Raw genomic sequence first — 15,327 nt, 5'->3', positions numbered from 1 at the left:
TCTTGACTTTTGATCAATTTAAAGCATCCTTGCTAAATAAAAGTAATAATTTCTATCATTTCTTTCCAAAAAAAAAAAAAAAGAAATCATTGTACTTTGGATCAAATAAATGCAGGCTTGGTGAGCAGAAGAGAATTCTTAAAAAAATAAATAAAAGATTAAAAATCTTACTGTTCAAAAACTTTTGACTGGTAGTGTAGGCTGATTATTCTTATAGATTGAAACAAATGTGCTTTAGCCAGTATACAGAGTATAACCATGAAAGGTGCTCTGAGTTGCTGCAGAAAAAAAACAAAAACATGTTGCTGGAGACAGGCTTATTGAAAATGCAAACTGATTGTCTGCCAGCAGGAGGCGCTTTGAGAGCGGCAGAAACAGCGGTTTCTCCAGTAATGGCTGTAATCAAATCAGCTCCGCTCATGAACGCTTCTTTATCAGATCAAATTAAAATGTCATCGAAACGTTTCTGCTGCCAGTCCTTTCCCTTCAGAGAAACATTCATATAAAACACCCGCGACATGTTTTTTGAAACGTGCAGTGCTCATGTTTATTCAACGAAGTCAAACGCCACAAATAAATCAATGTATGGAAAACACTGGTAATGTATATCGAAATATTGGAAATGTGTTTAAAAATCATATCACTGTTATTAAAAAAAATTATATCGCGATACATATTGATATTGAATTATTGTCCAGCCCTATTTTGGCATCAGTGATCAAATATTTGCTTTGGCTCCAAAGCACAATACCTTTTCTGCTTTGTATAAACTAAGGTATAACACCGAATCAATTACACTAATGAGAGAGGCAATCATTGCAATTCAGGGAAAATGAAACCTGTCAGCAGCTTAAGGTCAAAGCAGTTACAAGAAAATATAGATCATTAGTGCTAGAGACAACATGTCTTACCCTAGGGGGTGTAAACTAGTCTGAACCTTCTAAGATACTAATTGCCTAAATCCACCAGGGGAATCAAAATATGGTTTAACATGGTACGATTTAAAGAAAACAATTCAAAGACCATATAAATGTGAACTGGTAAAATAGTAACCCTTAATATGGTGGCTGCAAGATTTGAGTTAAAGCAGCAAATTCTGTGACACCATTTAGTCAAAGTTTATTGCTGATTTTGAAATATGTTATTGAAACATAATATTTCTGTGAGCATTCAATCAGATAAGTGTTGTATATACCTACTACCCTACATGGAAAGTAGCTGCTTCTGGACGTTACCAAGAAGACCATTGAGTCAACAGACTTGTTTGAATGGAACTTGAAGAAATGTCCAAATAGATGTTGTTAGGCAGGCTGTCTTGTTAGCATAGATTTGCTGCGTTCTGTCTTGCTGTGACTTTGTCAGGGAGGGTAATTGAGTTGAGCACAGAGGGGGTCAGAGGTTTGGGTTACATTTGGTGTGTAATTAGATAAGCATAATTCACCCACGCACATAATATACACACAGCGCTCGGACCCTAGCTTGTTTTATTTATTTACTAATCACAACTGACACTCAGAGCAACAGAGCATCTGTTCGCATCTTCCTACCTCTCTCTCTCTTTCTTTCTCATCTACTTTGTGTGTGTGCGTTTGCGCGTGTGTGTGTTTTCCTTCCTGTCTGTTCCACTGACACACATTCAGAGCTGATGTGCCATCACAGATATATTTGCCTGGTATACTTCCATCCTCTGGTATTGCTTGTTTTCTGTAATTTTTCTGCTGTTATATCGCACTTGAGCAACTGTTTTCTTCTGGAATGAGGTCACTCCATCACAATTTTTATATCATTTTGATTTCGCTTTCACTTTTAACTTTCACTTTAATATCAATTTATCATTTTGATTTCGCTTATGACTTTTGGATAACAAGGTAAACGGATTTCTACATGATTTGAGACATGTATCATATCTTCATAACAGCGGGACTGTTGTTTTATAATTCTCTGTAATAAATGAAAGTATGCTCGCAAACAGCTATATGCACAAATGTAAATATTACATTTGTAGATTTGGCATGCAAATGATCAACTCAATTTGATGTAGGGCAGTCATCCTTGAGGGGCTTTTGAATAGCACAGTGGCATGTACAAACTGATTAACACAAAATAAAGAATGTGAAGTTTTCAGACAAAATGGTCACAAAGAATGTGATGCTGCTTGACTACAAATGTGATTTATGTGTGATTAATGTGTTGGATGGCACATTCTCATTAATGCTTTGAAGATGATATTCCGCTTACTGTCTAAATGAAGACGAATGTGCTATGCACAGAGTGGGTCGTCCAAAATAATCAGCAAGGCTTGGAATAGAGGATATGAATGTTGTCATGGAATGATCGCCACCTTCTCATGTCAGTGCCTCCTTACAGTTCAACTCCTTCTAGAGTGATCAGTGATGTATTAAGTTAAACTGGACTCATTTCTGTTGCAGTGGTGTCCTGACAGTTAAAAGCATATCGCAGATGTTCAAGTGACCAGGATAGTAATGTGTGCTGCCCCTGGACCTCTGCTCTGATTTGATACAAATGCCCTAGGCACGTCCACGACCTTCACTCTATCCGAGTACCATGCTCTTTTAGCTTGTTCACTCTCATGTTCCTGACACTTATGTTTCTCATTTAGTTTTTGTTCTCCTTTATTTAAAACAAACTGCCTGGTTTACTAGTGTGTCTTCACTGACCTTGTCACAGTGTGTATATCAAGGTGGGTGGGAAACACTACACAGTTACATAATAATGTAGTTACATAATAATCAAGTTTGCACTGGGCACATTGTGTAGAGAAGTCCATTAAAGCAGTGTGTGAGTTTATATCACCAGAGTACTAATGCACAATTGCACATGGTATGTATGTATGTATTTATTTATGTTTTGTTATCTTTGTTAACCAAATAATAAATTTTAAATGTACACTATGTGGTTTGTGAGATTTTTAGTGTTTTTATCTGGAGGAAAATAGATTGCAATGAGTATGGTGGGGATCATTATGTGCCATCAGGGAAGAGGGGCCTTTCAAATTTGTCCAAATATCAGTGTGATGTGTGTAATATGAGTGTGCATGCAGGCTGTTGAGATTCAGGCTGTGTTCCTGATGGCCAGATGACCGTCTCCCTACTGGATTTCACAAACTCCACTGACTCCAGACAGAATACTGATATTTGGGGATAGAAACACATCAGCAACTGCTTTTATAAAACCTGTCCAGGCAATTATTTAGGACTGTTAGTTTGGTGCAAATAAGTCTTTGTTATACACTTATCTACATACACATCTTTATGTAATCCATTTACATTTACATAAAGTATTACATCTTCTCATTTATTTCATACTTTATGTAATACATTTGAATTAAGAAATCTCTCCTACATCAGATAAGCTATTTTAAATGCCATTGCATTTTTTTTTTCCTTTACATGATACAATTGTGTGAAACTGACACTGTATATCTCTGCATGTATATGTGGACTAGTGCACATAAAATAGGTGTGCAGATTGGATGGGATGGCAATGCCCATGTGATCAGAGCCATTCTGGGTACAGACACACTCTTAAGCCCGATTCGGACAGTAATTGTTTCTCATATGGATGTCTGTAAAAATACATTTACATATCACCTCAGTGATAAAACTCATGGATTCGGATGGCGATTTATTCACAGTGGAGGAGCGAGTTCTGTGATCCTACGAACCCCGGAACGCGCTGCTCACGTGGCCAGTCACTTGATTGTCTGCTGTAAATAAATTGAATTTTATTTACAAATTTATTCTTATTATTGTGTGTTACGATCTCTTTCTGGATCGCAACAAAATAAGGGAGTCACCACACACCACAGCTAATTATTAAGTTAATTTATTTGTCCATATAAAACAGAACCATGTAGAATGTCCATATAAATGGTAGTCAGTATGTCAGCACATGTAAGTGTGTAACAAGTATGAAAGACAGTAGTCCAACCAAACACAGTCCATGGATCCTCCAAGAACAACAACCATCCCCAAAGGAGATGGCTCAACGGCGGTGGCAATCTCCCGTATCGCTCACATCTCATCAGTCCTCCGGTAGCCTCATGTGTAACCCACGGTACGGAGCAAACAAAGACAGCTCAAGCTCCGCACAAGCCCAGCCCACACTCACGCCACACTCGCCATCTCTGCCCCAGTCTTTTATAGAGTGCCATGATTACCTTCAGGTGTGCAACCACATCTCATCAGTCCTCCGGTAGCCTCATGTGTAACCCAAGGTACGGCGCAAACAAAGACAGCTCAAGCTCCGCACAAGCCCAGCCCACGCTCACACTTGCCATCTCTGTCCCAGTCTTTTGTAGAGCGCCATCATTACCTTCAGGTGTGCAACCACTCCCCTCAGCCAAATCACCTGTAGCTCAGAAATAACCGGTTACTTGCTGGAACCGTCACACACCCCCCTTTAAAAGAGATCCATTCCCAAACCGGATAAAAAAAACCCACCACCATAACCAAAACATAGAAATCATACATTTCTTTACATGTTGTTATACAACCTCTGACCACAGTACACCCATGATTCTCACAATTCTCTCCATTCTCCCACACTGCCCACCAGCAATCTGGATCCTGAAAGCAAATTAAGGCGACAAAAGAGCATGGAAAAACAGAAACAACTGAACAACCATTGTACTTAATTGATCAGATCAGGAACACGGGACAACGCATCTGCCACTATGTTATCCGATCCTTTAATGTGTTTAACAAACAAATTACAAGGCTGTAAAAAGAGAATCCAACGAATTAAGCGCTGACTCGACGACTGTAAAGAATGCAAAAATGTTAAGGGATTGTGATCAGAATACACCTCTACGAGCATTCCTCCCCCCACATACACGTCAAAAAACTAAAGTGCCCAGATTAAAGATAAAGCTTCTTTCTCAATCACTGAATAATTTCTCTGATAAGTATTGAACTTACGAGAAAAGAAACTTACGGGATAGTCCAATCCATCCTCCCCTGTCTGTAATAGAACAGCTCCAGCACCAACCTGGCTGGCATCCACCTGTAATTTAAATGGCATATCCAGCCTCGGGGCAGCTAGAACAGGGGCAGTGGACAACAACAGCTTAACATTTTCAAAAGCTCTCTGGCAATTATCGCTCCAATCAAATTTCACTGAGCTCTTAAGCAAGTCAGTCAGCGGAGAAACCACGGTTGAAAAATTAAAACAGAAACCCCGGTAATAACCAACCATCCCCAAAAAACGCATGAGTTCTCTTTTGGTGAACGAAGGAGGAAACTGCTGAATGGCCAAAATTTTGGCCTGAACTGGCCGTACTTTGCCTTGGCCAACCTCTTTTCCCAAATATCTTAATGTAGCCTTGGCAAACTCACACTTAGCCAAGTTAACTGTAAGACATGCCTCAGCCAACCGAGCTAAAAGCTTGCAGACGAACTAAATGTTGTTCCCAGGTCTCGCTGAAAACAATAGCATCATCCAAATACACTGCACACCCCTCCAGCCCAAACACCACTCAATTCATCAATCTCTGGAAGGTGGCAGGAGCATTTCGTAAACCAAAACTCATAACAGAGTATGAGTATAATCCAGAGTGCGTATTTTTTCTGCGCCCATGTTAACGGATCAGAGCGTTCACACTGCACGTGATTGCGGTCCAGCAGTGCGCTCCAGGAGCGGTGCGTCTGCAGCAGTCATGCTGCGATCGTTTCCGCACAGAGTCTATAGGCCCGGGTATACTTCACTCTCCGTGTTCCGTTCCGTCCCGTCTCGCGCACAGCCGCGACGGACGAGCTCGACACAGGCACAAGTCTATTTCTGCTGTGCTGCACGTGCTGAATTAAAGTGACAGCGCATTATGCGCGGTAAAAATTAACATGGATTGACACGGAAATTTTGTAATTACACCATAAATGCATATAATTAAAGTCTACTGTTTCACAGTCAACACATGGCTTTTTGGCTAGATTTAAAACAAGGAAAAGTGCGCCCCCTAGAGGACGCAGTGTCTCGTTCCCTACTCAGGGAACCATGGTTACATATGTAACCTGAGATGCTTTTTGGCTAGATTTAAAACAAGGAAAAGTGCACTTTTAGATAAACAAGGCAATAATAGATGGCACACGTGGTGGTAGTTAAACAAAGTTATATTTGAGTTTAAACGTTAATGTCTATGAAAGATTGTATTACTGTACTGTGATAAAAGAGAATCACAATGCTGAAAAAGCATTTTCAGAAACAATGTTTGGATTTGAAATCAAAATAATGGATAAATGTTGTGTTTGTGGTAAACAGCCTCGGATCAGGAGCGGACTCCAAACGCGTCCTGTGCGAAGGCAAAATGAGCAAAAATACGTGTGAACTTGGCGCAACAAATCTAGTTCAGCATCTGAGGCAACGCCACAAAGAGCTCTATCACCAATGCATGGCAAAAAAAAATCCCTGGACACGGAATTTTTTTTTTCTGCCATATGTCTATTCTAGAGACATTGTTACACCTTTACTTAGTGATTATTTTGCCTTATGTCTGTTCTAGAGACATGTTACAGCTTTTTGATAAAGCTCTAATTGGTTTTCTTTTGGAAATATGTTTCAAATTCACACTGAATGCATTAATGACTGTAAAGCATGTCTGTGTGAGTCAAAATTGTGATTAAAATCGAAATCGCAATATTGATCAAAGAAATCGCGATAGGTTTTTTTTTGTCCATATCGCACAGCCCTACTACCAACTCCCTATAAGAAATAGGCGAAAGGGTAGATACCTAGACCAGGCACAACAAATTTTAACACTTCATCTTTCAATGACATCTCATGACTCCTTGCACGAGTAACAGCACACGCTGTAAATACTTCAGGAAAATTTTGATGCAGAATGTCGGAGTTCTCCGTGACTCGAATAGACACCACCTCAGGAGGTGGAATCACATCTCGCCATACCATACCTCTAGCCAAATTATTGCCCAGGATGACAGTAACCCCATCAACTGGCAAAGACGGACGGACTCCCATGGATACTTCTCCACAGATCAGGTCAGAAGTCAGGTGTACTCTATGCAGAGGAACAGAAAGAGTGTTTAATCCAATTCCTCTAATCAAAACACTCCTCTCTTCACTCGATACCTCAGAAAAAGGCAGAGCAGATTCAAGAATGAATGATTCCGATGAGCCTGTATCCCTCAAGATTTTAATTAGTATTTTACTCTCAGAGTTTGGCAAAGACACACAACCCTCCGTAATGAACGGTACAAAGTTCTTCATGGCTATCACTTTGGAATTACATATTTCATTTCCAGCCTCAATGGAAGTACCAGGATCAAAAACATTGGACGTTTCAGTAATGTCAGTCACTAACACAGGATTAACATAATTAGTTTGTGATTTCTTTTTTCCAGACTTCCATTTTGCAGCTAGAACTGGGCACTTATTTTTCCAATGTCCCAGATTAAAACAATAGTTGCACACTAGATCTCTGTCAGTCCTCATCCGACCATTGTTCTCTAATTTTGAAGAATAAGTTTGTTCAAATTTCTTGCCTCCAACTCTATTTTCATTAAAATTACCACTCTGTTGACCTGATCGATCTTCTCTGTACACCTTTTTATGCGTTAATACATAATCATCTGCCAAAACTGCAGCTTCCGTTGCATCTTTTGGCTTCTTTTCATTTATGTATATAGCAATGTATTCGGGCACAATATTTTTAAATTGTTCTAAAATGATCAGATCACGCAACTTTTCAAAATCATTAACAGCGGACGCAACACACCAACGATCAAAATAAGAAACCAGATCCCTTACCACCTCAGAGTGTGTTTGGCGATCACCTTTTCTCCAGCTTCGAAATCGCTGGCAATAGGCGTCAGGAACCAGTTCGTAGGCCTTCAGAATTACTACTTTTACCTTGTCATAATCTTTTCTGTCCTCCATCGTAAGCGCTGCATATGCCTCCTGTGCCTTGCCTGTAATCACCGTTTGAAGCATGACAATTCGGATAGACATCGGCTAATTTATTTCTGCGGACAAAGTCTCGAATAAAGAAAAAAACATCAGGGTCATGTTCATTAAATTTGGGAAGCAGCCTTAAATTATTGGCCAAATCAAACCCTCCAGATAAACCTAAACCTCTCTCCCCAACCTCTGACAACATTTTCCCTTCCTTTACCGATCTCAACCGCTCCACCTGCAGCTCATGATCTCGTGCGGTTTTCTCAGCCTCTAGCTTTTGCTGTTCGAACTCAATCTCGCATTGCCTGAGCATATTCTCATTCCTTCTTTCAATCTCCAGTTCATAACGTTTAGTTTCTTTAATCAACTCTTTATCATGAAGCTGCTGCATTTGCAAAATCTCTTTTCTTTCTTCGAAAGACAACCCAGAGAAAATGTCTAATTAACTTTTTGCATCAATGTCGCATTTTCTCGGTGGAGAAGCCGCCATAAAGCTATTTTCACATAACCAATTTTTCACAACAGAACGTAGTTCCTTTTTTCCGTATTTTCTTGTCTACATCACCGATTTTAAAGTGATCTACAAGTTCCCATAATTGTTTTTTTACAAAAGAACTTGATATCTCCTCTGATGGATCTTTAATAAATTCCTCTATAGACAACATTCTGTTTACATAAAATGTTACTCTTTTAAACACAAAGCAAGTGCATTTATTTCCTCTCCGGAACAAAACAGGTGAAACAATTATTCACTCTCCCCCTTCTAAACTGCCTACCAACCCACTAAGCTAACCTATGCCTAGTCTTCATGCAGCTTTCAAGAGTAAAGCGACATTAAACACCAAAATACCGATGGTTTAAAAACTGAACAAACAGCTCAATTCAAAACCACGGCGGTGTACTTCACCCAAAAGCCTGCACAAAAATAAAAAAGGCAAAATAACAAAACAACGCCAAGCGTTGCTAATTCCTACCCGGGAGAAAATGAACTTTGAAAATCACTAGCAAAAAGAAAAATGCACTTACCATTAATGATGACTACCTTCGAACTCATGAGACAGCTTAAATACACAACATTTATGTCCCTCTCTCAAAACAACGCGCATACCGAAAGCTCATTATTTTACATATTTAGCCTACTTCAATCGAATCGACATCATACCAAATCTCAATAAAACAAATTTTATCTTATGATGCAATTTTATTTCGAATGTTTACGTGCTTTTCTTCTCTTTCTGCTCCCAGTCGCTGTGGTGGAGCAGTTATGAAGTAGTGTTCTTTTAAATACTTTCCAGCATTTCAGAAATATGTATGCAAATTACAACAAAGTACAACATTACCTTACGGTGTTTGGGAGTGCTCAAAAAGGGTTTAAATTTTGAATCGATTTCTTCTCGTAAACTCAGAGATGTGGATTCGGACGGCAATTAAATTACCACACGCCCTTGGTGTTTGTCAAAAAACAGTAGGTAATTCGGCCGGGGATTTTTACGGGGGTGGTGAGAGAAAAACACTGACATCCTGGATTCGGACGGCAATTAAATCACAGACTACCCCCTGTAAATGGTGAAAATCACTTACGTCCCCCTGAGAAACCATTACCGTCCGAATAGGACTTTACACAACAATTTCCCACAATCTGATGAAGATGCAACCATTGACCTCAGTCAATTAATCATTTGAGTGACATGAAATATGAAATAATGGTTTTTCAGATTGCATGTCACTGAATCTAGCCAATAAGCCAGCTATAAATGGTTGACCTGAATATAAATGTGCATATGTATTTGTTTATTTGTGTAATTATTTATTGACTTCATACACTCCAAAGCCCTATTCGGACGGTAATTGTTTCTCGGGGACGTAAGTGATTTTCACCATTTACAGGGGGTAGTTGGTGATTTTAATTCCGTCCAAATCCAGGATGTCAGTGCTTTTCTCTCACCACCCCCGTAAAAATCCCAGGCCGAATTACCTACTGTTTTTTGACAAACACCAAGGTCTTGTGGTAATTTAATTGCCGTCTGAATCCACATCTCTGAGTTTACGAGAAGAAATCGATTCAAAATTCAGTGTTTAAACCCTTTTTGAGCACTCCCGAACACCGTAAGGTAACGTTGTACTTCTACAACATTGTAATTTGCATACATACTTATTTCTGAAATGCTGAAAAGAACAATACTTCATAACTGCTCTACCACAGCGACTGGGAGCAGAAAGAGAAGAAAAGCACATAAACATTCGAAAGGGGTCTTTATTATGGCAGCAGCAGGTATGCAATACAATTTTAAAATGTGTATTATAAACAGATATATATCGCGTATAATTATATACGACTATAGTGCGTGATCCAATTTTTAAACAGGAGATTTAAATAATAAAAATAGATAGGATTATATATTATAAAATATGCTTGGAATAATAAGAATACATTTTACATAAGTATTTTTAAATACATTTTACACAATAATAAGAATAAATTTGTAAATAAAATTCATTTTATGATAGCATGTACTATCTAAACCAGGGGTGTCAAACTCAACCCTAATTAAACACACCTGATCCAACTAATCAAGTCTTTCAGGCTTATTTGAAAAGTACATGGTATGTGTGTTGGAGCAGGGCTTGACACCCCACAGTTGTTTAATGTAAATTTTAGATCACATTAATATATAATATCATTTGTCAAATGTCAGCCTAGTCTCGATGAGCTGTCAAAATGTTTAGTTAAGTTTATGTGAAGCACAGTATAGTGGGTCTTATTGGTTATACATTGTAGGTTGTAGATTGTGTGTACCTGTTACTGAAGAGCTTTTTAAGTGCTTGTAGTATTTGATGCAAACAAACACTGCACATGGCACTGTCTACAGTGGGTGTTACAATGAAGGACATTGTCACTCTCATACACACACAAACAAATAAAGGCGATGAAAGTAACACACACAGTCATACATCATCTTTACTCTAGTGTAAACACTTTACAAGGCACAGGCTTTGGAATAATGCAAAGTGCTTTATGCAAGACAAACATCACGTCTGGTTGCTCTCTGGGGAGATGCGTGTAAGATCCTCTGGGTTGTTCTGGGATTGCACGTCTTCTATATTCAGCAGCATCTATTTAAAGTTTGCTTCAAATGTATACTAGCATTTACAGACATAGAGCACAAATACTGTCAAGACTGCCACTGTTAGTAATTGTTCCAACCATATATAGTGGTTAACTATTTGGGCTGGACTAATGCCTCTTTTGCTGCAAGACTAGAATGCTGAGAGAGCTAGAAACCATAAATGTCAGTCTGGAGAAAATGGCAAGGGGGCCTGAAACAAAGACCAGATGGAGACACATTTGATCCATTTTCCAATGCTCTGCTCATCACGTCCCCCATTATATGATGAGGCATATGTGACCCATTGACCCACCAATACCCAGACAAAATTAAAGGCTTTCTGGCTGGGGTTGCCTTTTTAGTCAGCTCGTCTATATTAAGGATTATAGTTTGTATTTGTGCTCTAGTCTAGTCTGAAACTGCTGTGGCATTACTGACGTAAATGGACTTATATTGGGTAAAAATTAATTGCTTAGTATGGTGCAAATATGTTCTTGGTGTGTTTGAGTAATACATGAAAAAATATAACTCGGATAATAAAAAATATTGACAGTTTACTTTTTTTTTTTTTTTACAGTCCTTTGATAGTGCCCTTTAAATTTAGTTAATTTCATGTTATTTTCTTTAATTTCGGGCCATTTTACTCTGACTAAAATGGCATATAGTTGACAGAAAGAACATTTTAGTTGATGGTAATGTGCAAACTAATGGAAATTTTTGTCAAACTGTAACATGTCAAACAAATATATGGATGATTCGGGTTGTGTTTAAATGAGCTAAGAAACCTGCTAGCAAAGTGATTCAATTGACTTCTTTTAGATCAAGAAAATATAATCCTTTGCACACTATTTGTGCATTATAATTAAATTTTTTCTAGATATTTTTTGTCATATTTTTGTCAACAGTCTGTTGCAATTACAGAAGTTTAACATTTCATTATAATCGTGGGCTTTGTTACATTTGTAAAGATTAAAATTGCAGACTTTTTTTTGTGTGGAATTTTTGCAACTGTGAAAATAAGTAACTGAATCTGAATATATTGTCTGGGTTAATGTCACTTTGGCACACTTCTGTATCTATTTGTAATCCACTAATGGACATGACTCAGCATTTCAGGTTACCCCAGCATGCCAAGGTCAATATCTAAGCGTACTAAGCTCGCTGGTCAAAGGTGACGACTGTTGGAACACGGCTGGTTGATGCTCAGTGATGCATGTGCATTTCCTGTCTGTCTTTGTGCTCATTTGTTAGAAAGTGTGTGCATTGTGAATCCACTGGTCAGCACTCTGAGTAGTAAAAAGCCATTAATCTCTCTGTTTAATGACCCTGAGCTGCTGAACAGCTGTGATGGCACCCTTTACAGTTGAACACATACTAATCAGAACTTAAAAACAGAGTAAAATTTACCTCATGCCTTCTGAAATTATGAGAAAAATCCATCTAAATTGGTAGCCTTCATTTTTGTGTGCGTGTTATTTTCTTTGGACAGACTAGCTATGCACACACACACACACACTGGAACATAAAGACACACACAAGCACTTTTTCCCTCTCAATCAAAATATTTTAGTCCTTGTGGAACCAGAGGACACGTTTTACTTCATTAATCATGGAGACCACAGAACAAGAAGACACACAAAAGGGTCAAAATATTCATAATACTGCTACCAGCCCCCTCTGTCTCTCGTTTTTTATCGCCTTCTCTCCTCTGTTACTGACCTTGTCTCATTTGAAGTGCAGGGTTTGTGGTTTGTGGATGTTAGCTGTATTTAATCAGAACAGGCTGACTATAATCTCTGAAACACATGACAGATGTTTACACAACAAGACATAACTTGTGATCCATGTTTATTAAAACCTTTTATTCAATGATGTTTTATTTCCCCCAGTGGTTCTCAGGGGCAATATCTTCACCACATCACTCTGTGGCTGCCGACCTGGAACGGATAGCTTATGACCTCATGAGAATAGGGATGTGTGTCTGATAAGACTGGATAACTTCTCCCAAATGGGTAGTGATGTCTTGAAGAGACGCACTATAAGGTCGTCCAGGTTAAGTGATTCACAGACAGGAATGCTGATAGTGACTCTGCGCTGATATTGTAAACACTGTCCCTGGTGACTCATAGTTTATGGAAGCATATTATGGCAGAAGCGGGCGGGGCTTGGCTTTTTGGTTATTTGGGCTTGGATATTTGAGTGAGAATGTATGGGTTAGATATAAGCTCCAGAAATCAGATTAAACATTTGTTATTAGTTATCAGAGAATTCTAGAATGCTGTAAACCTTGAAGGAAGAATGTTTATTTATTTATTTTTTTGGAATACATTTTTTTTTATTCGACAAGTATGGATTAAATTAATCAAAAGAATTAAAGAATTTTTAAATTGTTGCCAAAAAATAAATAAATCAATGCTGTTCTTTTAAACATTCTGTTCATTAAAAATCCTGGGAAAAAATGTATTATGGTTCCCACAAAAATGCAGAGCAACTGTTTTCATTATTGATAATAAGAAGAAATGTTTTTTTGAGCACCAAATCGGCATATTAGAATTGTGACACTTAAGACTGGAGTAATGGCTGCTGAGTATTCAACTTTGCCATCACAGGAATCAGTTACATTTTAAAATGTATTAAAATAAAATATGTATTTTAAATTATAACAGTGTTTCACAATATTAACGTTTTACTATATTTTTGATCAAATACATGCAAACTTAGTAAGCAGCATAGGAGAGTTTTTTCAGAAATAACTTACTGAAATCTTACTGACCTCAAACATTTGAATGGTAGTGCATTTATTTTACTAAAGCTATTTTGTTGTTGTTATTCAAAATCACTAAATATTGTTATATATTCCAAGACTCATTTGTTTGACCATGGTCTCACAGTACACATTGGACTTTTGTGCAGATTATGTGAAACAGGGAGAGTTCTTCCTTGGTATTTGTAGATTAATCTACAAATTGTTGTGCCGAACATCTTCTTAAGTCCTGTTGTGCTGGTTGGTTTCTGGTTTTCTCATTACCAGGCTTGGAACTCAATGACCTCCCTGCCGTGTGGCACATTACCCACAATGCTCAGATGTGACCTCCCTCTTGGCATTTGAAGAGCACTTTTCCTCCTCTCATCGGACATGTTCTCTCACTGTCACGTTCTGGAAAGATCCATCACATAACCTTCCCTGACCCCCATCCAACTTTGACTGAAGTGATATTTATTCATGCCCCTGCAATCTTCATCACCACATCTTGTGAAAGGGCTTTCATGCCAATAGTATGACAACCTTGGAGTCATTATGCCTTTATCAGTTCTCTTAGTTGTTTATACAAAAATAATTTTGTGAGTAAGACATCATATTTTGCCGGTGCTAGCAAAGGATATAATTAAAGGTTACTTTTACTCATATTTAATAAAACAAACAAATCTCATGGATTTACTTTGAATAAATGACCTGGACAGTATCTAGGAATGAGAATGTCCAAAGTCACTGCACACAAGGCCATCTTGTTTCTTTTCTAGCTAGGAAATTGAAATCCATTGAGCCATATTGAGCTCTTTCTTCCCACTAGAAAAGTTAAAAATCCAAGCACCATGATGCATTGAGATTTTTAATTTCTCTCAACTATTGACTATATGCACGGAGCACTCTTTGGAACTTCCGTATATAAAATAAGCCAGCTCGGAAACTTCCAATGTAACGTCATTTGATGTTTTGGTGTATATAAAAACTCTTGAGACCCTTAGAAACCTCTCCTGCCTCGTTCTTGTCAGAAACTGAGAAACAAAATAATTTTAACACCGTAAATAATGACAGCGGTATTGACATATGGTTTCATGTTATTTAACAACATATAATTTTAAATGCTGAGACTGGTAATCCCAGGAGAGTACCTAGACATGTAATTGTACATTTAAATGTTGACAACAAAAGACAATAATAATTGTTTAGGCTAATGTTAGCTAGCTAACGGTGCTATATTGTAAACAACATCATAGGCTAATGGTATTCTTGATAACCGATAAAGTCTCATGTAATTTAAAAAATAAATAAATAAGCCCAGACACAGCCGGTTTCCTCACTTTTTCTAAGTAAAGTCAACTTATTACATTTTACAGTGTAGGAGGGTTAATAATTTAAATACTTAACTAGTTAACTTCAAATTAAATAAGTTAATTATTAATGGTGTAACAGTTAAATAATGCATTAAATATTTTTAGATTTAATTTAAAAACTACATTTTTTAAGTTTTATCTGTAGAAGCTGCTAAATGTATTCAGCCAATACAGA

At 37.9% G+C, this 15,327-nt stretch overlaps 1 protein-coding gene across 1 annotated transcript in view; it reads left to right on the top strand.

Moving 5' to 3' along the window:
- Positions 1-14,264, top strand: part of LOC107696117 (sterile alpha motif domain-containing protein 5-like) — a 36,781-nt gene extending 22,517 nt beyond the window's left edge. The window contains exon 2 of the mRNA XM_016496297.1: positions 14,068-14,264. Within this exon, the coding sequence (XP_016351783.1) occupies positions 14,068-14,145 (78 nt within the window). The 3' untranslated portion in view covers positions 14,146-14,264. The remainder of the gene's footprint in view (positions 1-14,067) is intronic.
- The last annotated feature ends 1,063 nt before the right edge of the window (positions 14,265-15,327 follow it).

This window comes from Sinocyclocheilus anshuiensis, unplaced genomic scaffold (assembly GCF_001515605.1).
Source record: "Sinocyclocheilus anshuiensis isolate Anshui unplaced genomic scaffold, SAMN03320099.WGS_v1.1 scaffold306, whole genome shotgun sequence".
Classification (NCBI taxonomy): domain Eukaryota; kingdom Metazoa; phylum Chordata; class Actinopteri; order Cypriniformes; family Cyprinidae; genus Sinocyclocheilus; species Sinocyclocheilus anshuiensis.
This window is presented reverse-complemented; position numbering and strand designations above follow the sequence as displayed.